General features: G+C 35.9%; 1 protein-coding gene across 11 annotated transcripts in view; it reads right to left on the bottom strand.

Annotated features, from left to right (window-relative positions):
* Nucleotides 1-1,078: 1,078 nt before the first annotated feature.
* The window catches only part of ANKRD27 (ankyrin repeat domain 27), a 60,428-nt gene continuing 36,579 nt past the window's right edge, over nt 1,079-24,927 (bottom strand). For 8 of the 11 annotated variants that reach the window (XM_069793513.1, XM_069793505.1, XM_069793507.1 and 5 more), the window contains 16 exons: nt 24,578-24,705; nt 24,037-24,119; nt 23,139-23,254; nt 22,256-22,348; nt 21,678-21,875; nt 21,297-21,356; nt 21,064-21,183; nt 17,407-17,451; nt 12,210-12,332; nt 10,225-10,422; nt 8,908-9,027; nt 8,152-8,313; nt 7,118-7,226; nt 5,992-6,073; nt 5,343-5,415; nt 1,769-3,511 (listed from right to left, as the gene is read on the bottom strand). In XM_069793513.1, coding sequence (XP_069649614.1) covers nt 3,236-3,511; nt 5,343-5,415; nt 5,992-6,073; nt 7,118-7,226; nt 8,152-8,313; nt 8,908-9,027; nt 10,225-10,422; nt 12,210-12,332; nt 17,407-17,451; nt 21,064-21,183; nt 21,297-21,356; nt 21,678-21,875; nt 22,256-22,348; nt 23,139-23,254; nt 24,037-24,119; nt 24,578-24,705 — 1,986 coding nt within the window. In that variant the 3' untranslated portion in view covers nt 1,769-3,235. Of the gene's footprint in view, nt 1,700-1,768; nt 3,512-5,342; nt 5,416-5,991; nt 6,074-7,117; nt 7,227-8,151; nt 8,314-8,907; nt 9,028-10,224; nt 10,423-12,209; nt 12,333-17,406; nt 17,452-21,063; nt 21,184-21,296; nt 21,357-21,677; nt 21,876-22,255; nt 22,349-23,138; nt 23,255-24,036; nt 24,120-24,577; nt 24,706-24,927 lie in introns of those variants that run through there. The other 3 variants (XR_011326498.1, XR_011326499.1, XR_011326497.1) reach the window with 3 other exon arrangements.

The raw sequence follows: 24,927 nt of genomic DNA, 5'->3' as shown, positions 1-24,927 counted from the left end.
CAGAATCTCAGTTATCAAAATGTGAAGTTATACTTTGGATTTATTTTAACAACCTTTTGGAGATTAAACTGGACCATACAGTAACACGCTTTGCAGACAAATCATAAGTAAGCATCATGAAGTTGACTTCAGTGTATTTGCACTACAGATTGCTAGGGGAAGCTTCCAGGGGCACCTCCCTTCAAATCCTATTCCAGTTTAGCCTTTGATCATTGTATCTTTGAATATTAAGGTATTTTTTAATTACAAGCTTGGTTAAGCAAGTCAAAGGAAACTTGCAAACTATTACATTTACCTAAATAATTTGCTAGTTATCATCTTTCCATCATTTAGATTATAATGAAACTGTTTGGATTCAAGTGTTTTGCTTTTTGGTGTTTGTTTTGTTGTTTTTTTTTTAATACACACACTATACATCCAAAATGCCTGGAAATAAGCTTTATCCTAGACTGAACACTGAATAAAACTGAAGCATGGCTTGGTCACGTAAGTAGCCTCAGGTTCACAAGGACAACTGTTCTGATACTGTAATAGAATAGAAAACTCAGGTGAATTCTAGTAAATGTATACTTTTTCTATAAAACTCTAAAGAAAAAAAATATTCTCCTGTTAGATGTCTTAAAATACAGATTTTGTTAAAAAATACAGTAGGCAATATGCACCAAGTTGCCTTAGTAAGCTACTATGTTTTTTTTCCTTGCAAATTTTATATTTCATTGCAGGGAGAGAAGTTGTTCCAAAGGCAAGCGCTACTTTAACACTTGGCTAATTCTTTGAGTAAAATGGACCAATAATTATATAACAATTCATATCAAGGCTGAAACCTGGGAGTGTTGCAGCTGGGTCACTGCTTGCATAGAAAATAGTGTTGAACAAGTTGTTTTCCATAACCTGTTGTATTCAAAATCTGTCTTTAATAGAAAAGAAGCAAGTATCTAAAGGAGTTCACATCCTCTGATGCTTATCTCTAACCATTTTCAAAATTATTTAATAAGCCATCTTAAAACTTGTTTCCAAAGCTATTCAACCACACTGTGCTTATTATTAAGGATTAAGAAAAAAGACTTGATACTGAACATAGTGTCATTGTGCTAATTCATGTTCTGTAGTTACAGCAGTATATTCTGTACTTACATTCTGTAGCATAGTATCACCAGTATTAAAAAGCTAATAAACTGATTTTTCTCATCTATATTGTCAAGAAGTCTTAAGACAAGAATCATTTAGTTAAATGCATAGTATAATTAAAACACAAGCAAAATTCTCACTATGTAGTTTGGAAATCAGATCTATGAAAGTTTACTTGTATCTTAAGCTTTATAAGTAATATCTAGGTTATTTTTGCTACAGGTAAGGATAAGTGACTTACTTACTCTAGGTCATCCTCATAGTGTCACAAGAAGGAAAAAAAACTAGTTCATATGTCTCTCCTCTTGGTCTTTGGCTCCTAATAGCTTAACATCCATCCTACTTTTTTTTTTTTAAATGGGAATGTAGAACTAGAGAAGAAGTTACATGAAAACGTTTGCTTTCACTAACAGTTCTGTATTGTACACCTCTATGCCTTAAATCCAAAACCACACAACCTAACAATAGTAATCCACGAATGTAGGAGGAAAGAAGGTCATACTGAACTTCAGAGTAAATTCCAACAGATCCCTCAGGTTACACAGAGACACAAGGTGAAGTCTTCAAATGCCTACAAAAACAAAAGCAAGGAAATCTGCATAAAAGACTCAATGCTTCGAAAAAACCACTCAAAACAGCATTTTCAAGAGTTATTTTACTAGTTTTTTCTTTCCATCATTTGGCACAAATCCAAGGCACATTAGAAAATCAGATGAACTCATAAATTATTAGAAAAATAAACACATGACCCTCATCTCCAAATGTCCATATGTGCACTTATTGCACATTTTACCTCTTAGATTAAAAAGTTATTTGAAAAAATAATCAGTACGTCTTCCAGCGTTGTACTTTGCCAGACAGTTTACTAACACCACAGTTAAAAGAAACAATTATTCATACAAATAGTTTATGAAATAAAATGCAAGCTGGATGTGATGAGCCAAGAATAAAAAATACTGCACTTAGAAACCTGGCTTGTCCTATCTACACATTCTCCTACCATAACTGAAAATGAAGTTCAAATCTAAGCAGCCATCTTATAGTTACTTGCAAGCTTTCAATTCTTCAGTGATCACCTCTAGGAATGAGGTAATATTTGGCCTATTCCAACAAAAGCTTACTGATGTGAGAAGTACTTTTCGTAATTGGAATTTCACCTTTTTAAAGAGCAGTCCAGAGGAGGTTCCTAATTGTTTGCAGATGTTGCCCTGGTTCAGAATCATGAATATTTGTGCACTTTTGCATGACTTACTTTAGAGGGGGGAAAAAAAACCCACAAAGCAATTTTATGTGTCCTTATACAGGCTTGCTTCTGCTTTTTTTTTTTTTTGATTAGGCTGTGAAAAGTGAGTCCAAAGTTTAGCTTTGTCAAGAGCTCTCTACTTCTTCCCCAGTACCTTGGCTCCTGTGTAAGAACTTGATCTTGCAGATCCAATACAGGGAAGCATTGCAAAGAAATTAGCAAGGATTACATCCCTTCACATTAATAGCATGTATAAATCTCCTAATGTGGCATCACAGATGTTACAGACTATTGTTTTCCCAGCTACTGAAATATACAGAAATATATACTATAATGGTTCATAACATTACAATAAAAATAGAGATATTTCGGTTACCTCTGGCAATAAATACCTTGTTATCCAATATATCTTTATATGTATATAAATATATATATATTTACATATACTTATCCAATGTAGTGATAAAAACTGAAAATGCAAAAATTATTCAAAGAGTTTTAAAAACAAGGTGGGTGGCTGAAAAAATACAATAGAGGGTTTTGTTTGGTTTACTGTTACATATAATTTTTTTAATAAGTGCTAAGTAGGATAGGAAAGTAATTTTGCTGTCTACATCTCAGTACGTCCCTGTTAACATGTCGAGATCAGTAACGATCTGGCTGTGTAGTTACCTCCAACATCAACAGAGGATTCAGTCTTTGAAAGTGCTAGGAACATTCTGTTTCTGCTGAAGAGTCATCCTTGTATTCTGTTCTGCAGGCAGGCTTGCAAGCGTCACTGAATTCTTTGATATACAGTGAAAGGTTACTGAAATTAACACCACCTAATTCCTCAGCTTTTGACATCAAATTCACACTTTCTTGTCAATGTTTTGAAAGCGCGTCATCACAGCAGTCTCTTGATTGTGAAATACTTGGATTTCTAGGGCTGGATAAACTATTATCGCTGACATTCTCTGCTGAAAGTGGCACATTAACAGTGTGTCTTCGGTGCATTAATTTACTCCTGTGAGGGACTTCTATCATGTCATCATGTTTCACAAACTCGCCACTGCATCCTGTGTCAATAATCTTAACTTTGCTCCGGTCCAGCTTTTCAACAGATTTTAACTTGGTTTTATCAAAGCTTTTAATAGCTAACTGTGAGGATAGAAAAATGGTATGTTAAAAGCATTGTCTACCTTTTTCATTACAAAAAAGTCAAATGAATATAGTGTTTCTTGAATATAATTATCACATTAATTTCATGGTATTCTTTATACTGAGAACACAGCCAAGGATTAAAAATAGCATACTTTGTAGGACAGTAATTGCATTCAGTCTCCATGGAAGAAAACAAGAGCCCAACCTGCCCCAGGCTACACATATATCAGTACCGGAACTGAAAAGATAATGAAGGCATTGCAAAACTTATTTTCACTGCACTATCCCAATATCATCCTAACTCTTTTAAATACCTTTTGTAATGCAAGTCTCAAGGTACTTAAAATCAACAGCCATTTCTTTTACCATTAAGAACTGTGTAAGTAGTAATACAGACAGTCTCAACCTGGCACTGCTGAATGCAAAGGTAAAAACTCCCAGCTTCCAGGTCTTAACTGTCAGAGACAGAGGCACCCACTCTCCCCACTCCCCTTAAAGACTCTTTCTGGTCATTCCAGCTATTTTTATCTTCCATTTCCACATCTGCTGCTGATGTTTCCTTTTCAGAGCAGGTGGCTCTCCTTGACTACTGGCCACCTGGCAAATGTTAAAATAACTAAGAGAAAAAAGAGAATCCAAGCATGCTAATGACAGGTTTTCTAGGATAAGAACTAAAGGCAGAAATAAATTACGATACCCTTTTACTGAAATAACAGCAACAGTCTTGAAAAAGTTTCAGATGGAGATTATACATGTTTAAACCTACTAACAATTTAGAGCTGTATGACATGTAAATTCACAAAGCTACGACAATCGCACGTGACTTAAGTGCTATGTATCGTGGTCACATATTAGTTTTTTGACACTTGCTGTACTTACATGACATACTGCCTTCAGTGATCCACAATTATAAAATCTAAATCCCACGTTTAATTAAATAGTGGGATATTATCATTAATTCTAGAAAGAATTAATAAAACATTAGTTTTATAGCATTAATTTGGCATTTGCAAGGCTCTTTGCACGTTAAATCTCATAAGCGCTCTACGAAATAGAACGGTATTCCATTTTCTAGATGGAGGTGAGCATCAGAGTCTGCATTTCTAAGGCTATGTCAATCTAGTAACGGGCAGCTACTGAACTAACCTGGTAGAAAACTGTTTTCTTTTGAATGGGGTAGTTTTTCTCTTGATTTAGTATGCTGAGATGGCTCAGCAGAAGGTCCAATGAGAGTCAAAGCCAGTGTAAAGGAGGAAGAGGGAGCACATGCTCTGGGTGGAGGGCAGCAACCAATAGTCAGATTGGCGTAGGGTGCCATGGTACCCCCAACCACAGATGAATTGATTACATGTATTTGTGTCACAGCTGGCAATGCAACATGCAGTTTGCTATCAACCCTTGCAAACAACCTCCTCCTCCAAGCAGACTTATAATGCAAACCCTAATTTTAACCTACTGAAAAATTTCTCTCTTGTAAATAGCATCTCTGCTTGGCTACAGCTCTTACAAGCTGTAGAGTTTTTCAAGCCTTGCTATAGCCTAGATTTTGTTAGACATGACACAGAAAACAAGACACAGATGAAGCCTGCAGTAAAAGGCTTTAAGAGGTTTAAAAATAAGAATAAGATGTTTAAGAGGTGTTATAGAAGCACCACTGAAGTTTGAACAATGGAACATCAGCGAGTTAGCAAACGGGTCAGAACTTTTGGGATTCACCAACCACCACTAGTGAAGAAACTTCCCTGTTACATGTATCTGTATTAATAGCAGACAAAACAAACACATTTGCTGTATTATACAAATAATTCAAGCAAGTACTTCCACTTACCTGATGCAATAACTGATAGTCAAAATTAGGGACACTTTTATCTCTTGTTATTGTTCTCCGTAAATGTTTTGCTCTAAAAAACATTTTAAAGAAATTTTTAACTACATAAGTCTTTCCACAAAAGTCCCTCAATCACAGAAAATCCACACGGTGGCACTATCTCAACAAAGAAAGGCTACTGTCTGACAACACCACCTCAAAATGACACCCGGCTAGTATTTCCTGTATTTTATCACAGAATATACGTTAACATTTAAAAAGATCATAGGCAAAACCCAACCATTGAGTGAAGCACTAAGATGATTTTTTTGAAAGCAGTCTGGCTCTGAAATTCTTAATTTATGGTACACCAAGTATTAGTGCAAAAACAATTATATATACATTTGCAAGCACTCCTTCACTGGCCAGCTTTTCCCTCCTGCTGCACAGCACATCACTGCTGTTCACCACCAAAGACTATGTCATACCTAGAACATCTGTCTGGTGATTCGAATGTGCATGCCTCTGAGGATTAACATCTACTGTCAGATTAGTCACATGTGATGCATAACAATGCTTTGACCCACTTTGGGGCTTCATTAACAGTTGCATTTCTTATTCGCTTATGGGAAAACAATAAACGGTCTTCTGAGGAAGCTTCTATGCTTACTTGTTAAATCTGTTAATTGATTGGACCAGCTGAAGTTGTCTGCTTATGGGATCATCGGCTTTCTCACATGGCTTAGAATTCACTAGGAGTTTAAAAGAACAGACAGCTAAAATTACAACTGAGTCACACTTAAGAATTAAAAAAACACAGTTATGAATGAAAAGTGGTATCTACTGACAGATTTAAAATTTTACAGTAAAACTATAATAGTAATAACTTGAATCAGAGTCACAGTTTATCTTTGGAAATTTTAAAGCATTTTAAGTCATGGGAGTAAGCGTTCTTCATCAGATTAGCACGACTGGCCAAGCTTCTGAAGAGACCAGGTAATTCTGGACTTTGAGGCCCTTAATTCCAATTTTTACATTGTTAGACCCCTTGCTCCAGGTTACACCCTTTTTTTTACTTGTTACACCCCTTTCCCCAGGTTAGTGAACTGTATCAGCTTGAAAATTCATCTGAAAAACTTCTGAGCCAGCATAAGGAAAGTAGTGGATAAGCAAGACCAGAAGCTGAGGGCGAGGGGGAAGAGGGAAGGGTGGATGGTGAGCAATACTATCTCTTTTAAATGTCAATAAGCCATTATATCAGCTCAGCTGTATTGTCAAACTGTTCCATGTGTCTCAACATATTTGCTTAGACTGTACTATATGCTGCCATTTACTGAAAGTCATTCTTTTGCAAACCTTTGTAGCTCTTATTTCTGTCCCATAATATGAGAGACAGTAACTAATGGAAGAGTCACTCCCTATGCTGGTTTAGGGCAATATAAATGACAACTAGAGGTGATTTAAATTGATCTGTTTTACTTTGCATTGAAATGGACAATTACTACATGGTTAATTATATCATCTCAAATGTGGCACATTTTTTAACTTCAAATGCTTTTGCATGTAAAATTCCCACACACATCCCAAAAAAGTGAAAACTGAGTTTGCAGCGATGTCACCAATATAATACAAAGTCTGCTGCATTTAGTTATAGTATTTTTGGTGTTACCTGTAATAAATATGCAAAATAGTTGACTGTTCTTTAATTGTAAGTCATTTATAGAAAGTATTTGATGTAGTTGCACATGAATTCCTAAATCCCTTTTTATTCATACCAGTGGAAATATGACACATACCTTTTTTTCTTAACTTGATAGTAGCATGCTGCTCAGACTCCTTTTCTCTCTCTGCTGATGTAGCTACACAGCTTGGTGCTGTTTCCAGCAACTTAATGATATTTGAATTCTTAATTTTAAAAGTTTCCATTTTCACCATTATTAAAGAAAAAGAAAAACGTCAGTGCACTTCAGGATTCTAGTCTATGCAGAGTGTGATAATTGCTGCCAAAATGAATGTAACGCACACAAAAACACCTCATTATAAATACTAACTTCAAATTGTATCATTTTGAGTAGGGAGAAAATCGGTGTTCCACAAGTTGCACTGTACCGGCATGATGATTTTATAGTCTTGTCCTACTATTTTAAACTGTATTATTTATGGTTAAGCTAATTTCAGTTTAAATGGTAATACACATACTAAAATTGATTCAGTACAGAATTTTGTGATCATTATGCTACATCTCAGAGGCTCCTTAAGCACATAAAGGTAGGGACCATGCATCAAATCATTTAAAGAGTGAAATAATTCTTTATAATTTAATATTACATATTATGTTATTGCTATGAATAAAAGGGAAGGTCAGAGTTATCTATGACAAGATAAAAGGTATCAAAAGGCACGAAGGGCAAAAGACAGTGGGTGGAACGAGGAAGATTGCCAGCAGTATAACATCAGTGAAAGGTGTTCCTTTTCCTACATTCAACATTTCTTCTGCTCTCCCTGCCATTACTAGCATAGATTTTTATGTCATTTTCATTCACATATTTATGTCATTTTCATTCACATATGTGCTTTCACTCTTTCTAAACTGATCATTTTTGTCTAGGATAATTTATTTTAGAAACACAACAGGTTTCATATGCCACAGGTATCATATTGTATGTGTACAATAAACAGGCATCTTAGTCTTTACAGCACACATAATTGTTAAATACAGAAGTCTTGGCAAATATTGTTGTGACAAATAGTTATATTTGTTTTCTTTCCTGCTTTATCCATATGGAACTTTAGGAAAATCTAACGTCAGAAATGAGCTTTCTGCACTCACCGGCTCAGCACAGTCTGCAGGGGTACAGTTCCTTTCATTCCTTATGTGCGTCATTGCACCATTCTGTAGTAGCAAGTCTACCAGGGCTTCATTCTTTCCTATCACGGCCTCGTGCAGTGCTGTATTTCCTTTGGCATTAGAAATGTTAACAGAAGCTCCATGCTGGACAGCAAGATAAAATTGAAGTTATAAAGACAGAGTAGCATGAAATGGAGATAGCACATTACTATTCTGGTTTTCTCTCCTTTTCAATGTATGAGTGAGAACAATGCCACAGAACCCTTGTAGCTGTATATGAATGCAGAAAGCATATGCTAGCAATCACCAGTTCAACAATAAGCCACCTGATCATATTATTTCCTCCTCTCTCATAGCCATAATTTCATGGATCAGCTAATTGCATTTTTTTCATTTATCTACTACATATTCCAAGTTCAAAATATATTAAAAAGAAGAAGAAATCACAAAAAAACACAAAAACCCTTATGCGATAGAATCATAAGCAAGAAAACCTAACACCTGCCACAAAAAAGTTCCATAAAACAGCTAGCTGTATAATAGGAAAGTAATATTTATCTAATAAAAAACCATGACGGGAAGGAATTGAAAGGAGTGAGATAACAAATACTCTTATTTTTTCCCTGAGAAGTTTTGACAGAGAAATGTGTAACCAAAAATACCGATTCTGAATAGTGGATAAGCACAGATATCACGTAAGAAATACTATTCTGAACATGCTGTTTTCAGTGATCTTACCTGTAACAACAAGGCAGTAGTCTCATACTGACCATTCAAGCATGCATAAATTAAAGGAGTATTTCCATATATATCCTTTTTATTTTGTTTAGCATTGTAATCCATCAGACACTTTACCACCTATTGAAAGAAGTAACAACTTTTTAATTTAAGGTACCAGCTAATCAATCATGCAGTGAAAGCCTCCTTCCTTTTTTTTTTTTGAACATTTTTTTGAAATCTGGAATGAAAAAGAGAAGAAAGTAAAAAAGATGGAGAAAACAAGTCTCATCTTTGCCAGATGATAACAACAAGCATCTCCTCCTATCATACTAATTTTCATGTTTTACCACATGCTTTTAAAAAAAAAAAAAAAAAAGCTTAAGCAACTGAAAGAAAGGCCAGAAAATAAAACTTGAGGTATGTGAAAAACATACATAATCAATAACTAAACAAAACACCAAAAGCAAACCACCACAGCAACAGTATCCTTTCGCCCTTTCTGAACTCATCAGAATACTTGGAAGGAGTTCTTTATGTTGTAAATACCTCATGAACTAAGCTTCATTAACCTACAAGTTTGAGTTGTATTTTTGTTTTCTTCTTGCATCCCTAGTGCTTTGTCTCCCCATCACCTTCACAATTCTCTCAATTTTCTTTTTCCTTTTGCAGTCCTCAGCTCCTTATTCTTAAACCCCTGGTTTTCCACTTTTCTGCATATTCCCATTTGCCTGTCTGCACCTGCTTTTTCATGATCATTATTTTTCCCCCCTCTCATTTACTCTCCCTCCTGTATGAATATCCTCCCCTTACTAGCTCATGCTTCTCCTTCACTGCTTATGCTTCCCTGACTTGAAGTCAGGGATGAGGTTATCTGCTACCCTCAGAGCTCCACTTGGCTCACAATCTACTTAAATGAGTTGAAGATACAATAAATATTTAATACTGTGGCTTTTGAAGATACTAAGTCCATTGCATCAACAGACCTACACATAACCTCCTTGAACAGAAGGTACAGGGAGAAAATACATAGGAAGATTCAGCTGCACAAGGTATTTTTAAAGCATTTGATATATGACAGTAGCTATTTGCAGCACTTTCATTAAACCATTATTTCAGGTCACTTAGAAAGAAAAGGTGCCTACTGAAACTGTTTCAGTTGAAAGATCCCCTTTCCATCTGGATATTTTAGACATTGACAGAAAAAAAAGAATCACCAAACTAATTTTCACTGTTACTGGTTTAGTCTTGTTGATAATTTATTGGTAATTTCACAAAACAGCTTTTTGTTGGTGGTTAAGTGTTAAATACCTTGCATTTATAAAAAGGCTCGGTTACCTGGAAGTGACCTTTCTGGCAGGCTAGATGAAGAGGAACTGCATGTTTTGCATTCTTGGCACTGATACTGGCCCCATGTTTCAACAAGAGACAGACAAGTTCAGAGTGTCCATGCAGTGCAGCCATATGCAATGGTGTAAAACCATCTTGGTTTGAAACATTTACTCCAAGTCCGTTAGCAGAGATCCTTGCAAATTTCTGTTGAGGAAAATACACAACAAAACAATATAATTAATCATGCTACTTTCTGTTGACCAAAAAGCAGCCAAATACCTTCTAAGTATATACAAAACAGGTAGATGGACGTTACAAAAATTTCTGCTCCAGAGCCTAATTTGAGACCTTCAGGAAGAGAGTTAGTAAACCAGAGCAGCTTGGTAGTATTTTTCAACAGAACAATGAGTTTTATTTTTCTCTCTTTTCTTCCAACATGATAGCTTCATATAGAGAAATTCCAGGCAAAGTATTCATGATATTAAGAAAGCACATGATATTAAAGCAGCACAGGTTGAGACGGAAGTAAAACTTACAGTTTTTATATAGCTGTTAGGATGCTCATACATAGAGAGTAAGTGTTAATATTATGAGTTACTTTCATTTATACAGACATTTACGCTCTTTGAGACAGACACTACACACCTATTTTACTGCTACGCGAAGCTCGAGGTAATAAGGATAAAATCTAAAACTAATTTAATTCATGTGGAAGTAGCACTGGCCCAGAAAACAGACTTCCACGGGGAGTCAAGATAAGGAAACTACCTGGAAGACAACTTACACACTAGTACAGAACATCCTTTTTTACTCCTCTCGCAAACTGTGTAGGGCATTTACAGTGCTAGACAATCTTTCATTCTGCCTATCCTCAGTGTGCTTTTAAATGTGTGCCTACCCAACACAGTGGTTAAGATTAGTTAACAAGTTCTCTCTACTTTTCAATCAGTAGGCAAGTGAATTCCACAGCAAATGCCACTCCTTCCCCTGTTGCCAGTAAAATGAACTTTTATGATCTCAGGCTCTGGCATCTTTAGCACATGATCTCTGTCCTGAGGGTACATGGACACGTTACCAAACAATAAAGCACGGTATGAATGTGAAGCATTTAAAGACAACTAGTATACTTTTATAGCCTGCACAAAACAAACATAAGGTAGCAGTGAGGAATTTAGAAGTTAAGCCATCTCACATTTTCTCAGTTAAGTGATATGGATACTGTTACCTCAAAGTAGTCAATACACTGAAAATTTATACTTTGGTTTATTCTGCAATGACTTATCCAGTTATGTATACTTTCAGACATAGCAACACATTTTCTTCCTGAAAGTAATTGGTTTTCTATTTCCAAGAAGCTAGGATCATTCCTTATTTAAATTAAAAAAAAAAAAAAAAGTATTATAAAGCCTGATTTTCCTCTACAGTCCATGATAAATATGGGGAAAGGAAATCTTTGCAACTGTATTTAATCTCTGAAGAGGTTTTAGATATAGCTTGTATGAAAGATGTCATGCAATTAAAAAAAGACTTTATCAGCATTACATTATAGGATTATAGGATTAACAGGTATTCCTTGCTAAACTGATTACTAACAGATAAGTAGATACTCTGTGACAGTTAGCAATGTAAACTATAAAAGAGAACCAGGAGAAACTGAGGCTTAGAAAAAGATTTTTCCCATTTATTCCAAGTTGTCCAAACCTTAATGACAGCAGTCCACATATTCTAAAAACATACTGCAAAGTTTCTCATCTCCATTAGATATTGAGCAAGTCTTTGAACATTGCTACTGTATCCAAAATTTTCTACAGTTCAATTAAAAAGAGAGCAATTTCACTACATCAGATGAACTCTGTTAAGATCTGTACATATTTAATTGCTTTTTAGACAGAGATACAGAGGTGCTGGACAATATGAATGCTACCTCCCTAGAGCTAAAAGTTACATTAAAAGAATATAATTTATTCTTTTCACAGAATGAATATTCCAACCTTTTGTGCTGGCCCACATTTTGGGCACTGGCATAATGGATGGCAGAATTCTGGTTTTGATGTACTGGCTGTGTCATCCTCATCTTCTAAGTCTTCTTCCATCCATTCCAAGAGATAACGTACCTGGCATAAAAAGCAAGTCTTCCTTTACAGAGTCTAAAGGTTTCATGTCCCAATAAATATGCATAAATTTCACAAACATACACTTGCGAATATCTCAGGGAGACTATACAGCTACCTCCTAGCATCAGCTGCCCACAGGCCAAATTAAAAAAATCAAATGTTATTGTTGACAAAGGAGCTAGAAAGTTCACCAAATATAGCAGTGAAGTAAATTACAAATGACTTCCTGCTGCCTAATCAAGACTTCAGCATTCACCTAGTCTCAAACCCTCCAAATCCCTTTAGCTCAGATGATTTGTGCCAGCTCACGTCAATACGAATTTTGTTTCATCTTTTGCTTTAACATACATAAGAAGTGACAAGGATGACGACACTTAACTGATGCCCAAAACTTTGCAGGGACACTGACTTTTCTTAGGTCTGTCACTTCGCAGGAGCTTGACAATTTCACTTTTTCCTCAACGTACAATGCCTCATTTTTGAGGAAGAGAGAAGCCCTTCAATGAAGATAGTCTTAAGACTCAGAGCATTCACATGCGATTTGCAAACAGTGATGCTTACTGCATGTTAATTTTACATTAAATTTTATGCAACAAAAAAAAAAGCTGTTTAAGAAATATATTTTTATCTTGAAATTCATTAACCCACTGTAAACTAAAGACATCTTAGAATTCACAGTGACTGTACTAAGTCTCCATTATTACACCATCTGGCAATGTTAAGCCTGACATCTATCTGGTGTACCATTCTGAGTTTGTATTATGCTCAATGAGACAAGTCTTTCAGAAACTCAAGACAGAACTGGGAATTAAATTGGTCGCATAATGCAAGGGACAATACATTAATAGTCACCTTTTTCTAGGTGCATTAAAAGGGCTAACATCACGGCACTCAAAAACCAAGACAGAAGGAAGATCAGGACGCTTGTGTGTGGAGGCTAGATCTCTCAGAGCTCCAGCAGATCTTCTGGGACATTCCCACACACAACAAGTTACAGGATTACGTAGTGGGTATGAAGCTGTAATACGTGTCATCTTGTGAAGGGGTTTCCTTTTACACTTTTTTTTTTTAGCAGCTTTTAAGAGAGCTGTCAAAAGATTGTCTTGTTACTGTGAAGAAAGATTAGCCCTTTGCCTCCCACTGAACAGTGGCATGGAGCAAAATTGAGCAACCACTTTCTGCTGAAACTGAGATAGAAGCATCTTTGCTGGATTTGGGTTGGGTTTGATGCCACAGAACTGGATCACTCCAACAGCTCCACAGATACTAGTTGAGAAGAGAATGGGGAGAAAGGAATTTCCTACAGGTTCCTCTCACTGTGTTTACTCTACACTTGTCAGGAAGTTCTGCTTCTTACCATTAAGGTAGCGCTAGGAAACCAAACACACATTAATAATTTATCCAATTAAACAGATGCAGCTAGAATAAATCCTAGGACAACTAGTAAAGGCCATGTACCTGATTCTGAATGATAACATAATTGAGACAGCAGAGGGATGTTTTTCACAGGGAATATTACTTTCCCTGCAAATTCCACGTTGCGCTCTGGAGTAAAAAGAAATCTTCTCTCAAGTTTGTCTGTTTACAGAAGGTCTGATCAGTGAAGGTTTACTATTTGCTGTATTTGTACATGTCTAAAATAAATATTACTGTCCCTTCACTTTCCTGTTTCCCTGCAGACTGATCAAGACACTCACAACTGACACTTTCTCCTTCTTCTATCACAACTCAATAGTGCTGCTCTCATTATCCAAATAGGCAGCTCACAACATACCAATACCAATGACTCACCAAAAATCTGAACATGCTACTCCCATGCATACCTCTTTATAATTACAGTGGAATAGCCTTGGGTTTTTTGGTTTAAAGGTTTTTTGGTCAAAAGGTTAAATGTACTTTTAAGCAGACACACACTGAAGCATCTCAGGAAATTGTCCATGATCTCCCTTTGCCAGTTAACTTGTCATCTAAAACCTTCTTTACATTGCAGAGTAACACACGTCCCGGAATATTTAGCAGAGCACACCAGGGGCACTGTACGCTGTATGCCAGACTTTTAGCTGCTCCACAAGATTTATTTCATACAAGAGATTTGCTTTTTTTTGTGGTGGATTTACACATATCCATTCCACCAGAAGAGTCAAGACTAGGCAGGTGAAAGGAACTTCAGAAGAGTGCTTAATCCAGTATTCTACACTGAGACAAAGTCAATTCTTCCTTAATACCATTGACAGACATTTGACCAATCTCTTCTCAAATATTTTTAACAGAAGAGGTTCTGTAACATCCCAGGTCTGTTTTAGTGCTATCCCACTCCAATAATAAAAGGGGTTTTTTTTATTTGCTTGTTTTTTAAATCTAAGTATCTTTGTTGAAAGCTGAATGGTTCATCCACCACTAAGGAGCTATGGCGTACACCTGACCACCAAATTCAATCACAAAGAATGAAAGACCAAAAACTGATGTTAAGCAGTATCGACTACTTCTATGCCATACTTTAGTGACTTTGAACAAAGCCTTTATATGGCTCTAAGCAATATACAATGGGCTAAGACAATCGTTAACAGTCTCCAACAATAACAGAGCTATAATAATTTTCTACCAATTCAGCAAACAACAAACACATAAAAAGTACAGTTTGAGAACCTCCTCCAAAAAATGCTGCTGTGTAACTCTAAAACGTGTTTTGGGAATAAAGCTTAATCCTTTCTATACAGATATACCCTCCATACTGTCTCAAAATATCTCTTTCTCACTACAGACACAGAAAATTTACCAAAGTGGGCTAAATTTTTTTCAAAATGTGGAATTAGTTGCCATTGAGTCAGCTAATTAAAGTAACTGTCATTGATTAACATCATTATCTCCAATCTAAAGCATACTTGCTTTTGAAGTTTGCAGATGCTTTGATGGCGACAAAGGTTGTTTTCTGGCTTCCTGAACAATCACAGCGTAATACTATTTTATTTTTTTAGATCTTCCAGTTTCATAGCATTGTTTTTAATGCCTTCTATTGCAAAGCTCAATTGGCTGTCACAGCGGAAATCTACAACAGCACTAATGACCCCACTGCTGCTTCTGTTCCTATGGAGACAGACCTCAGTCTGTCAGAACAAGATAAGAGTTTTTAAATAACTATGTTTTTTTAATAGATACGCAAACGTAACCTTTGCCATCCAATTGGACAATTCTGTTTATAATGAACAGTTTTACATGAACTTGAGTGATGTGGAAAGTAAAGCCACAAAAAATAAGGCGATTCTGTCATATGAATGCGCAGATTAGGTTTCTATATGCTTTTCATTGCTGACATCTGTTGAGCAGTGCTAGATACTAATATTCCAGCAAATTATAGCACTATATTTAATTATCTTTAAATTTTTTTCATGATGCAGTTTAGATTTTCACAAAGTCTGTGAAAATTTAATTGCAATACATTCATGTTTACTACTTGCCAGGAAGATGGTAAATATCACCATTGTATGCATTGCTGCTTCTTGAAATGACTTAAGGGCTGACCTGGAAATAATTACTAAGATGAAGTTACATTGTAAACTAGGATAATGATATTTACTTAACAACTGAACAGTTCTTTCCTTTATCAGTTGATAAATTAATTTGCTTCTATCATCTAACTGGAATAAAACATGACAGAATCAATATTAACATGGTATGTATTTTATGATGCAGATTATCTATTTTATTATGACTGTGTGATGCTTCATTAGCATCTGTAACTCCTGGGACATATGACCTAAACAGATTTTTCAGAACATGCATCCAGCAGAGAAACCCTGCATTCTCACATGGGTTCATGATTTTGTTCTGTGAACTACAAAATAATTCAGAAATGTACAGCCTTATACATCTTTCCAAAGACAAAACTTCTGAAGATTTCTGTGTCATCTTCAATTTTTCAGTAGAATAACATTGGAAGTACCTTATTGTTCAAATTTTCAGGAATAAAGGGCAATAGTAACTAAAAACTATGTCAAAACAGGTGGTAAGTATCACAATTTACAGAACATCAACTCTGAAACGTATTATTACAGCCATCAGCTATCCATTTGAAGTGAAATCCAAACTACAGGAAAGTTGTATGCCCCTGAGCTAAATTCTCTGTACTGACTGGTGTCACCTAAATTTCCTCTCTGTATGAAATATTAATAAAAAGGTATCACAACAAACAAAATAAGAGCTCATTTTTCATTTATAGTACCTATGCACAATTATTACATGCAGTAAACATACATAAAGAGTAGACAATATTCAAAGCATTAGAGAACCTGACAATTTAGGAAGTTGTGGATTTAAACACACTGTATTACTGGAATGCTTCTTAAGTCAAAAAACTGCAAACTGTTAATCCCACCGTTCAATTTCCAGAACTGGTGCACACCATTGCTGCTCCAGCACATGCATCAACTTACATACGAGAAAAGATATGATGCACTTCTGTGATGTAGGCACAAGCAACTGGGAATAATAACACTTTCTATTGGATTTGCTGTCAAAAATCAGGTTTACCTGAAAACTCATCTATTTTGCTTTTTTTGTTTTGTGCTGACTGCATATCCAGTCCAATATTGTGACATCAGTATAAGTATCTTTTTACAGTTCTTCAGTGCATCGTGCCCCCATTTAAGAACAGCATTTGACAGTGCAGCTCGAGCACCTGCAAACAAATGAGTTGCTCTTTCCTGCAATATTTCTTTTCAACATGCCTGCCCTGAATATTGTTCTTCCCAAGTTCTTTGCATCTCCTAGAGGTGACTATGCATATGTTTTTAAATGACAGGCCTTCACAAAGGAATTATTCAATCTAAAGTAATTTCTTTAGTGCAAGAGGTCATGGAAATGTCAAAATAATGGGCTTTAAAGCACTGTAGGTAAAATAATTTGGGGACGTGGAGTGAATATTCTTTGCAGAAAATGAGCTGAATTTGATTAGTTGTTGCTGAAGGAAGATATTACCCAAAGCATTCCTCACTTGATATTATTTACAAATAACTTCCTCAATTTGAATGAGGTAAATTGGAATTCAATAATATTCAACAGCCATGCAAAGACTCACCATTTCCAGATCTCCATCAGCAACTGCTCTTAGGAGTTTTTCCACCTATGTATTAAGAAAACAAATTTATTTGCTTCGTTAGTATTGGTATTAAGCTGTACACAGAAAATCCTGTGTCCTTTGTTAACCTCCTAAGCTCATGTGGTAGGATTACTGCTAGCCCATTTCATATTTATTGATAAAGTTTTAAAGGAAAAACCTTCTTCTTTATGAAATACAAAAGCTGTGCAAGGCCTGTGGCCATTTGATGATCTCTGACTTGCTTAAAGATAAACAGTACTTACCTAAATAGAGAACATGTAGTCCACACATAAGCACAGCCATGTAAGCTGATATACTTTATCATGCTGCTCAGCAGCAGCTGGCCATGCATTTCTATTGTGAACCTAACAGTAAAAATCCCTACTCAAGACAAATTTCTACCCTGATAAACACTAGTACTGTTTGGACTCTTGCTGAGCTATTATATGCTACCAGAAGCACAAAGGATGGCAGGTTTTATTTTGCTATTTGAGGAACAACAGTTTAAGATGAAAAAGATGCTTTCCAATTGTTCACATCTGCAGATTACTGGTTTATTCCTATGTTAAAAACCAAACATTTACAAATATAACTTGATTGTAAGTATGACATTTGTTTTCTTACTTAAAATCCAAGAAGGGTATGCATTAGCAAAAGCCAGGTCTCCAACTCGGAGAGTTATTCCAGGGGACCAGTATTAGACCAGTTAAGTATGTGTATGCTCAGGCAAGCTGATGCCTGAGCATGACTGTTTGGTGTAGGTATTCTCCTGTTTATAAGCTCTGCAGGGGGGAAAGAGGCAAGCGGGGGGAAGAAGAGATGGAAGGTGCTCTGCAGTGCATTGATGCCATCCCCTTGATGCCTCCAATTGCTTGTAAAAGCAGGAGAATGAGATGTACTTGTCTCCCCGCTTCTCCTCTGATTCTCTACTCTCACATGGAGTTGAGACCTAACCTGATAGAAAAGGGCAGGGAGAGTCCATTAGTACTATCAATAGGCAACTTGACTAGCCTCTGCAGATTGTTGAAGATAATAAGCTTTGTGAAAGTCCGTTTCAGCATTATAGCAAATTATTCTAGCACTGTGCTAGAATCACCAAAGATGCTGCTGTGTAAACAAAGTTGTTTCACTATTAAGAAACATCTTCCAAGTTGAAGATGTCATGGAGTAACAGCTACAGTCACATTTCAATCTTTATCTAGAAATTACTATCTTGCTGACTCACAGCAGTGTTTGGTAAAGCAAACAAGGAAGAATGAGCCTAAAAGGAAGTTGTGTTTTACTGGTCTGATCTCTTTCTTCAGGGTTTTAGCAGAACAGGACACATCTACAGCTGAAAGATCAGAGGCTAGATTAAACCTCTCCATCCATTTTTATCTCCTTTTAGGAAAGCTGCTAAGTTTTGATTTATTTTATTACTACCTTTCTAATACAAGGTGAAGCTCCTTGAAGTCATGCACTAGGCACTCAAGGCAGGATTCCTCTTTCCTAACTTTGAATGTCTAAAAGTTAGCTGTCTAAATCTAAGCCAGTCACATTTAAACTCCCTCTCTCATAACTACAGAGCAGAATGCAGTGAACGAATGACACTCGAGTGCAACTCAGGTCAAACTAAGCATGTCTGAGATTAATTCCTCTCTGGAGGTACCAATTTCTCTCCACTGACTAAGGAGGGAAAATAGATGTCTAAAGGTAAGACAATTGTCTTTCAGACATCTGAAGTTAGGTGAGCCGAATCCCAACCTCTACACATACACATCTAAAATGGACTATATATACTAGGGACATCTGTGCCTCCCATAATTTCCCCCAATCGTATAGGATAATGTCACTGGAGAATGTAAAGGTCTTGATGATTTTCAGGAGCCAGTCTTATCACATACAAGATGCCTAACAGTAATAGCAAGTGACCCACAAGCTCTGATAATTTCTTTCCAAAAATAACAACTTCCTTACAGTTCTAAAAACTGCCTCAGGCTTTAGCAGTGGAGAAGCATACAACATCTGTTATGCAGCTTATAGATAATTTATTAAGAGTACTTAGGGCAAAATGTCTGCTACACGCATTTCCCCATCTTCCCAGTTTGCTTTCTCACTCCTCCATGGAACGGAAGTACCTTCCTTTAAATGTAAAAATAGATGAAACAAATCTACTGCAATTCACTCACATGCTCAGTTTTTCTGTTGCTGAACAGAAACTGTGCAAGGAGTTATTAGTTTGAACAGAGGAAGTTCCAAATTTACATGGCTGGCTCTTTTACTCTCTCTTTTCTAAGTTGAAAACAAGCCACATACGAGACATACACCATGACTGGCTCATTTAAGCAAAGAGTTTAATTCACTAGCAGTATTGATTAATAAAGAGTTAACTGCAACCTCTTAATTCATGGTCTAAGCCTTGAAGTCTGGAAAACTGACCTTAACAGCTTCCCATTACTTCCAGTGGCATTGCCTTCACGGAGCTCTCTCAGGATTACGCCCTTGCCTCTTTGCTTAGTAAGAATAAGAGCAGTGAGCCCATGCGAAACTGGGCAAACAGAAATGAACTAAAGCTGGATTACAGGAGAAGGTCATTAACCCCAAGAATCTAAGATGTAAGCTGCTTGTAATCTTTTTCCCTGGTTTGAACTAGTCTTAGCTCTTGGGTGTGATAAATTTGTTCCTTTAAGGAAAAACAAATCCTTGATCTATGAGGTGAACTTTTATGTATATTAGACCTTATTTAGAGTGCTTGCCTCTGTACAAACAGGGAGGTACACTCCTATATTCAGGCTCTCATAGAGTAACTGACAATGAAGTGTGAAGTAATGTTGTCCAGTCAAAATTACATCTTTGCATTTCTTGAACACTTCAAACTTTTGGCAAGAGAAGAACCTTTTAATAGCAGGAAAAGGAAGAATCTGAAATTAGAGGCGATATGGAGAGACAAAAATACTAAGGAGGTCAATTTGGAAAAAAAAATGGAAGAGGAAGACTGGGAAAAAAATAGAGAAGCATCAGAAGGAGTGGTGATATGACAGTCTTCGGAGGGGATAAATGGAAAGTATGGATCTGAAGTCCCACATGAAAAAATTCAGAGGACAGCACTTTGGCTGGTGTGGACAGAGCAAAATCAGCAGAGACATATGTGCAAGATATTCAGTATATAGTGTGTACTTCTTCACATGCTACAAAATTGATTTCCTATGCCGATTTTGAAAGCTTGTCTTAACATTCTAGTTTGTTAAGTTGTTTGTCAATATGCCTGTATTAGTCTCTTTTCCCTGACAGACTTTGTAAGCCAACAATGGCATTTAATTCCTGGACAGGACAGCAAGGTCCTTGGGGCGCTGATTGCCATTATAACTTTGTAAACCTGAACAAGTTCTCAAATTGCATAGTTAACTGCAGAAATCTAACAACTACTCCAAATATGTTTTCAATTTTTCCCAAGAAATAACCAGCAGAGCAGTTGATACCATACAAAAATAAGTGTTTAGATACTGAGATGACAAGCACCTGAGGATAGCAGCATGTATTTTTCCAAAACAGACAGAAGGCTATTCCTGAAGAACCAGTTTAAAACAGTGTTGCAAAATATCACCTTTCTAGATTCCTTCATTTTACTTATTGTCAAAACTTATACCTCAGTCTTACCTCTTTATAACTATTTTTTACTTCTTCTTGCCTTATATCAGTTGATGCTGATGACAGGCTTGAGATAGATGATCCTCTGCTGAAAGTTTCTGTTGAGTGCTGAGGAGACCTAAGTGATGACTTGAAGTTGGAAAAAAACAAAAACAAACCAACACAGCCAGAAAAAGTTACATATCAGATTAAGCAGGTTAAACATAGGCAAAAAAAGTTTAGCAACTTGCATTGGTTGTTACCTCAGAAGCACTCTGTCCTCTCTCAAACGTTAGATAGTTTAATTCCATCAATGACAAAATCTGCATAAAAATATTAATAGAGAACTAATGTAACTTCACTTAAAGAAGAATCTACTGACTGAAACACAAATTAGCCAACAACCTAATATTAGTAAGAGATTATGACTGAGCAGATTAGAAGTACCCATTTACAAGTTTATGTTCTATACCACAGACTGCATTCATGCTATAAGATTTAAAATGTGACCTTTCTTCCTTAAAGGGAAACATACATTTTCACTTTGATAGTACCAGACCACAAAATCCTGTTAGCAGGTAAGCATCTACATCTCCATGGAATTGCATCAGAAAGAAATCAGGCTAGAAGATAAAGAAGAATACCTTGGAATTTAATGCACACTGTAGGGAAGTCTCCTTCATCCGGTTTTGAATTTCTGGATTTGCCCCATTTTGCAAAAGCACTTCTATGATCCCTTGATAGCCCCAACGAGCAGCTATATGGAGAGGAGTATCTCCCTTTTCATTACCAATATCTAGTCTACAGGAATGCACATCATAGTAGACTAAAGCTTTGACGCACTAGAAAGAAAAGGAAAGCTATCAATAAACTATAGTATTGTCTCTCAATTCATATAACGTATCCAATCCTAAAAAGGTTTTTTTCATTGCTGCTCATATAATCCATTGCTTAAAGGGCAGGCTTTTACAGTTCAGTGTCATTAAACAAAGAGTTAAATAATTCAACTAAATTTGCACAATACTACTATCTTTAATGTGAACACATAATAAAAATTCCTATGAACTACTGAATAAAGTCCTAATTTATAGCGTTAAATAGTTAGCCTCCAAATCTTTTTTATTTACTCTTTAAAACATGTAAGTTTAGTGCAAATTTGCATCACAGTTTAATTCCATTCCATTAGAAGGTCCATTTAGTATGTTACAAAACAATTACTTACATCCTCATGACCATAAGTGCAGGCTAAATGAAGTGGAGTATTTCCATTATTGTCCTGAACATCAGTACTTGCCTTATAGTGCAATAAGAGAAGCTTACAAGAAAAAATAAAAGTAGGCATTTAAGTAACTAAAAAATTAATGGACAAACAATTGTTACTCTGTAGATTCCTTTTGGTTTCTAGCATGATGAAGCACTTAATGAAAAACTAGCTACGTCTCTCGTTTCAGACACTACTCTCTTGGCATTACAATACTGGTTTTGCCCTACCCTAAGAATCAAATAAAATCTGCTTCTTACATATTCAGAATTGTCATTGAAAAAATGAATCATCTACTGCAGCAAACATTGCAATACATATACTACATGATAATTTATCCTGTATTTTAAGAGCCTATGTAAGTGAAGACACAGCTTAATTTCAACAATGCTAATTAAAGAATCTCACGTATATAAAATTCAAGTACACAATAATTAATGTAGTTACACAGTCTACCCAACCACAATGTGAAGTCATTTAATTCATTCCAATGACTGCAATGGTTCTTCTGTCTTAATCAAGAGCAGAGATGTTAACAGGTTCTCTATTTGTACTACGTATTGGAGATTTGTATTAATAAAACGGATTAATTATCAGGCATGCATAGCTGTCAATTGCTTGGTTATTACAAATGGGTGAAAACCTTGCAGTATAGGAAAAAATAAAATATCATGCAAACTACAGTGATAAAAGACCCTCAATTCTGACAGCATACACAGTTCTGGTAAAAGCTTCTCAGAAGACCTAAATGACAGTAACAGTAGAACAGCTTAGTAAGAGTCATATATTTATTATTTAGGTTAAGTATTTGTTTTTATTTCTAATTAAGCCTTTTGGTGCTTACTGTAACATTTTGATATCCTTTCTGACAGGCAAGATGAAGTGGAGTTGAACCGTGATAATCTGTAGCATTGACGATGGCTCCTTTGGCTACTAGTAAATCCACTAGTGATGTTTGCCCTTGAAAAATATGCAAACATTAAAAGAAAGAAGTAAACTTTGCACAAGAACATTGCTACTTTTCAAATTCAAACATGGACTATAAACTAAGATACCCTGCATTTCTGCATACCATGTTTCTATATACTGTATATTCACTTCCTTCCCATTTCTTTTTTTTTTGTTGTAGATTACTCAACGTCAAAGCTCCATAAAAGAACCTCTAGATAAAAGCAAGCTATGCTTGTATCTTATGAGTAAGAGAAGAAGAGAAAATAAAGCCCTGTCACACAAAGCACTCTCCCATTGGGATTCAAGATAATAGTAAAAAAAGGAAATTATTTATTAAAAAAACTCACTAAGAAAATTAATACATCTTCTAATGAATGTAAGATCAATGGCATAATGAACATTACAAGACAGGAGACGGTACAGATCTACCATGCACAGCCAGCTGCAGGAGAGAGAAAAGATTAACGTCTCAATCTGCCAGTTCTTTAAAACAAGACTGGTTTCTGAGGACACATTTTTACTTTTTTCACAGCTGAAGAGAAAACTACTGTGGTAATCACTAAGGCAAAAGTAAACAGCCAACAAACAAACAATAACTCAACCACGAGAAACAGAGCTTAAAAGAATACACAATAACTTCAGTCTGTGCCAAGATACCAGGTTCCATAGCAAATAAGCAGAAAACAATTTAATGCAAAATTCACTCTTTAATGTAAAGCTGGAAAACATGCTAATGTAAAGATAAGGAACATAAGGAGTAGAAAACACTAGTGAAGAAAACCAATACTCACCACAAATAGCAGCTATATGAAGTGGTGTATATCCCCGGTCATCTCGGGAAAATGGAGTGATAATGGAAGGATCATTCAGTTTCCTTTAAAACACAATGGTTTAAAAGCAGCTCAGTTACCCATGCAGCAGTGGTAAGGAAGAGAGAAAGAGAAAAATTGCAAAGGCCAACAAAAACTGATTTTGGAAGTTTTTATCCTTTATCCTTTCACATAGACAAATTATTCTATACAAAGTTGTACATTTTGTTAAGAGATGTGGTTGTGCAAGGTATGTAAGTTAGGTTCAAGAGAAGAAACATTTCACACCACATTTACCAAAGGACATACAGCCTCCATCACAAAATTGGCTGGTTCCAAGGCATTCAATACTCTCCTAATATTTCTTCTGCTTTTTCAAACCACACGAACGTACACTCTCTACTACATCCTGAAGTGTTACCAACTTCCTCTATAACCAAAAGCAGCATACTTTCTAAAGTGAATCTTAGGTGAAGACTTTTACATAGCTTTTTGTGTATTTGTGGAGATGAAAAGTGCTTACCCAGAAACTAGCTTCTCACATTTGTCACAGTAACAGAGCGGATGACACATTTTCTGTACAGTGTCTTTATCACTGTCACCTTGACTTAGTAATCGCTCCACTTCTTCCTGATTACCTGAAGCAATATGCTACCAAAAGCCAAGAGAAGAAAGAGAATGAGGACCCAATATAAAAAGCCTCCTTTTAAGGAGAAAAAAAGAAAAGAAAAAAAACCCCCACAAAAAATAGAGTAATTTACTGAAGCACAAAACAAAAGGAACCAATTATAAAAGACATGTATTCAAGCATTAGAAAGCAGAAATGAACAATGTCACAGCACAAAACCCCCTAATGGGCAATCAGTGTTAAAA

This window comes from Haliaeetus albicilla, chromosome 10 (assembly GCF_947461875.1).
Source record: "Haliaeetus albicilla chromosome 10, bHalAlb1.1, whole genome shotgun sequence".
In the NCBI taxonomy this organism is placed as follows: Eukaryota; Metazoa; Chordata; class Aves; order Accipitriformes; family Accipitridae; genus Haliaeetus; species Haliaeetus albicilla.
The sequence above is the reverse complement of the archived record's forward strand: the minus strand, read 5'-3'. Positions and strand labels throughout refer to the sequence as shown.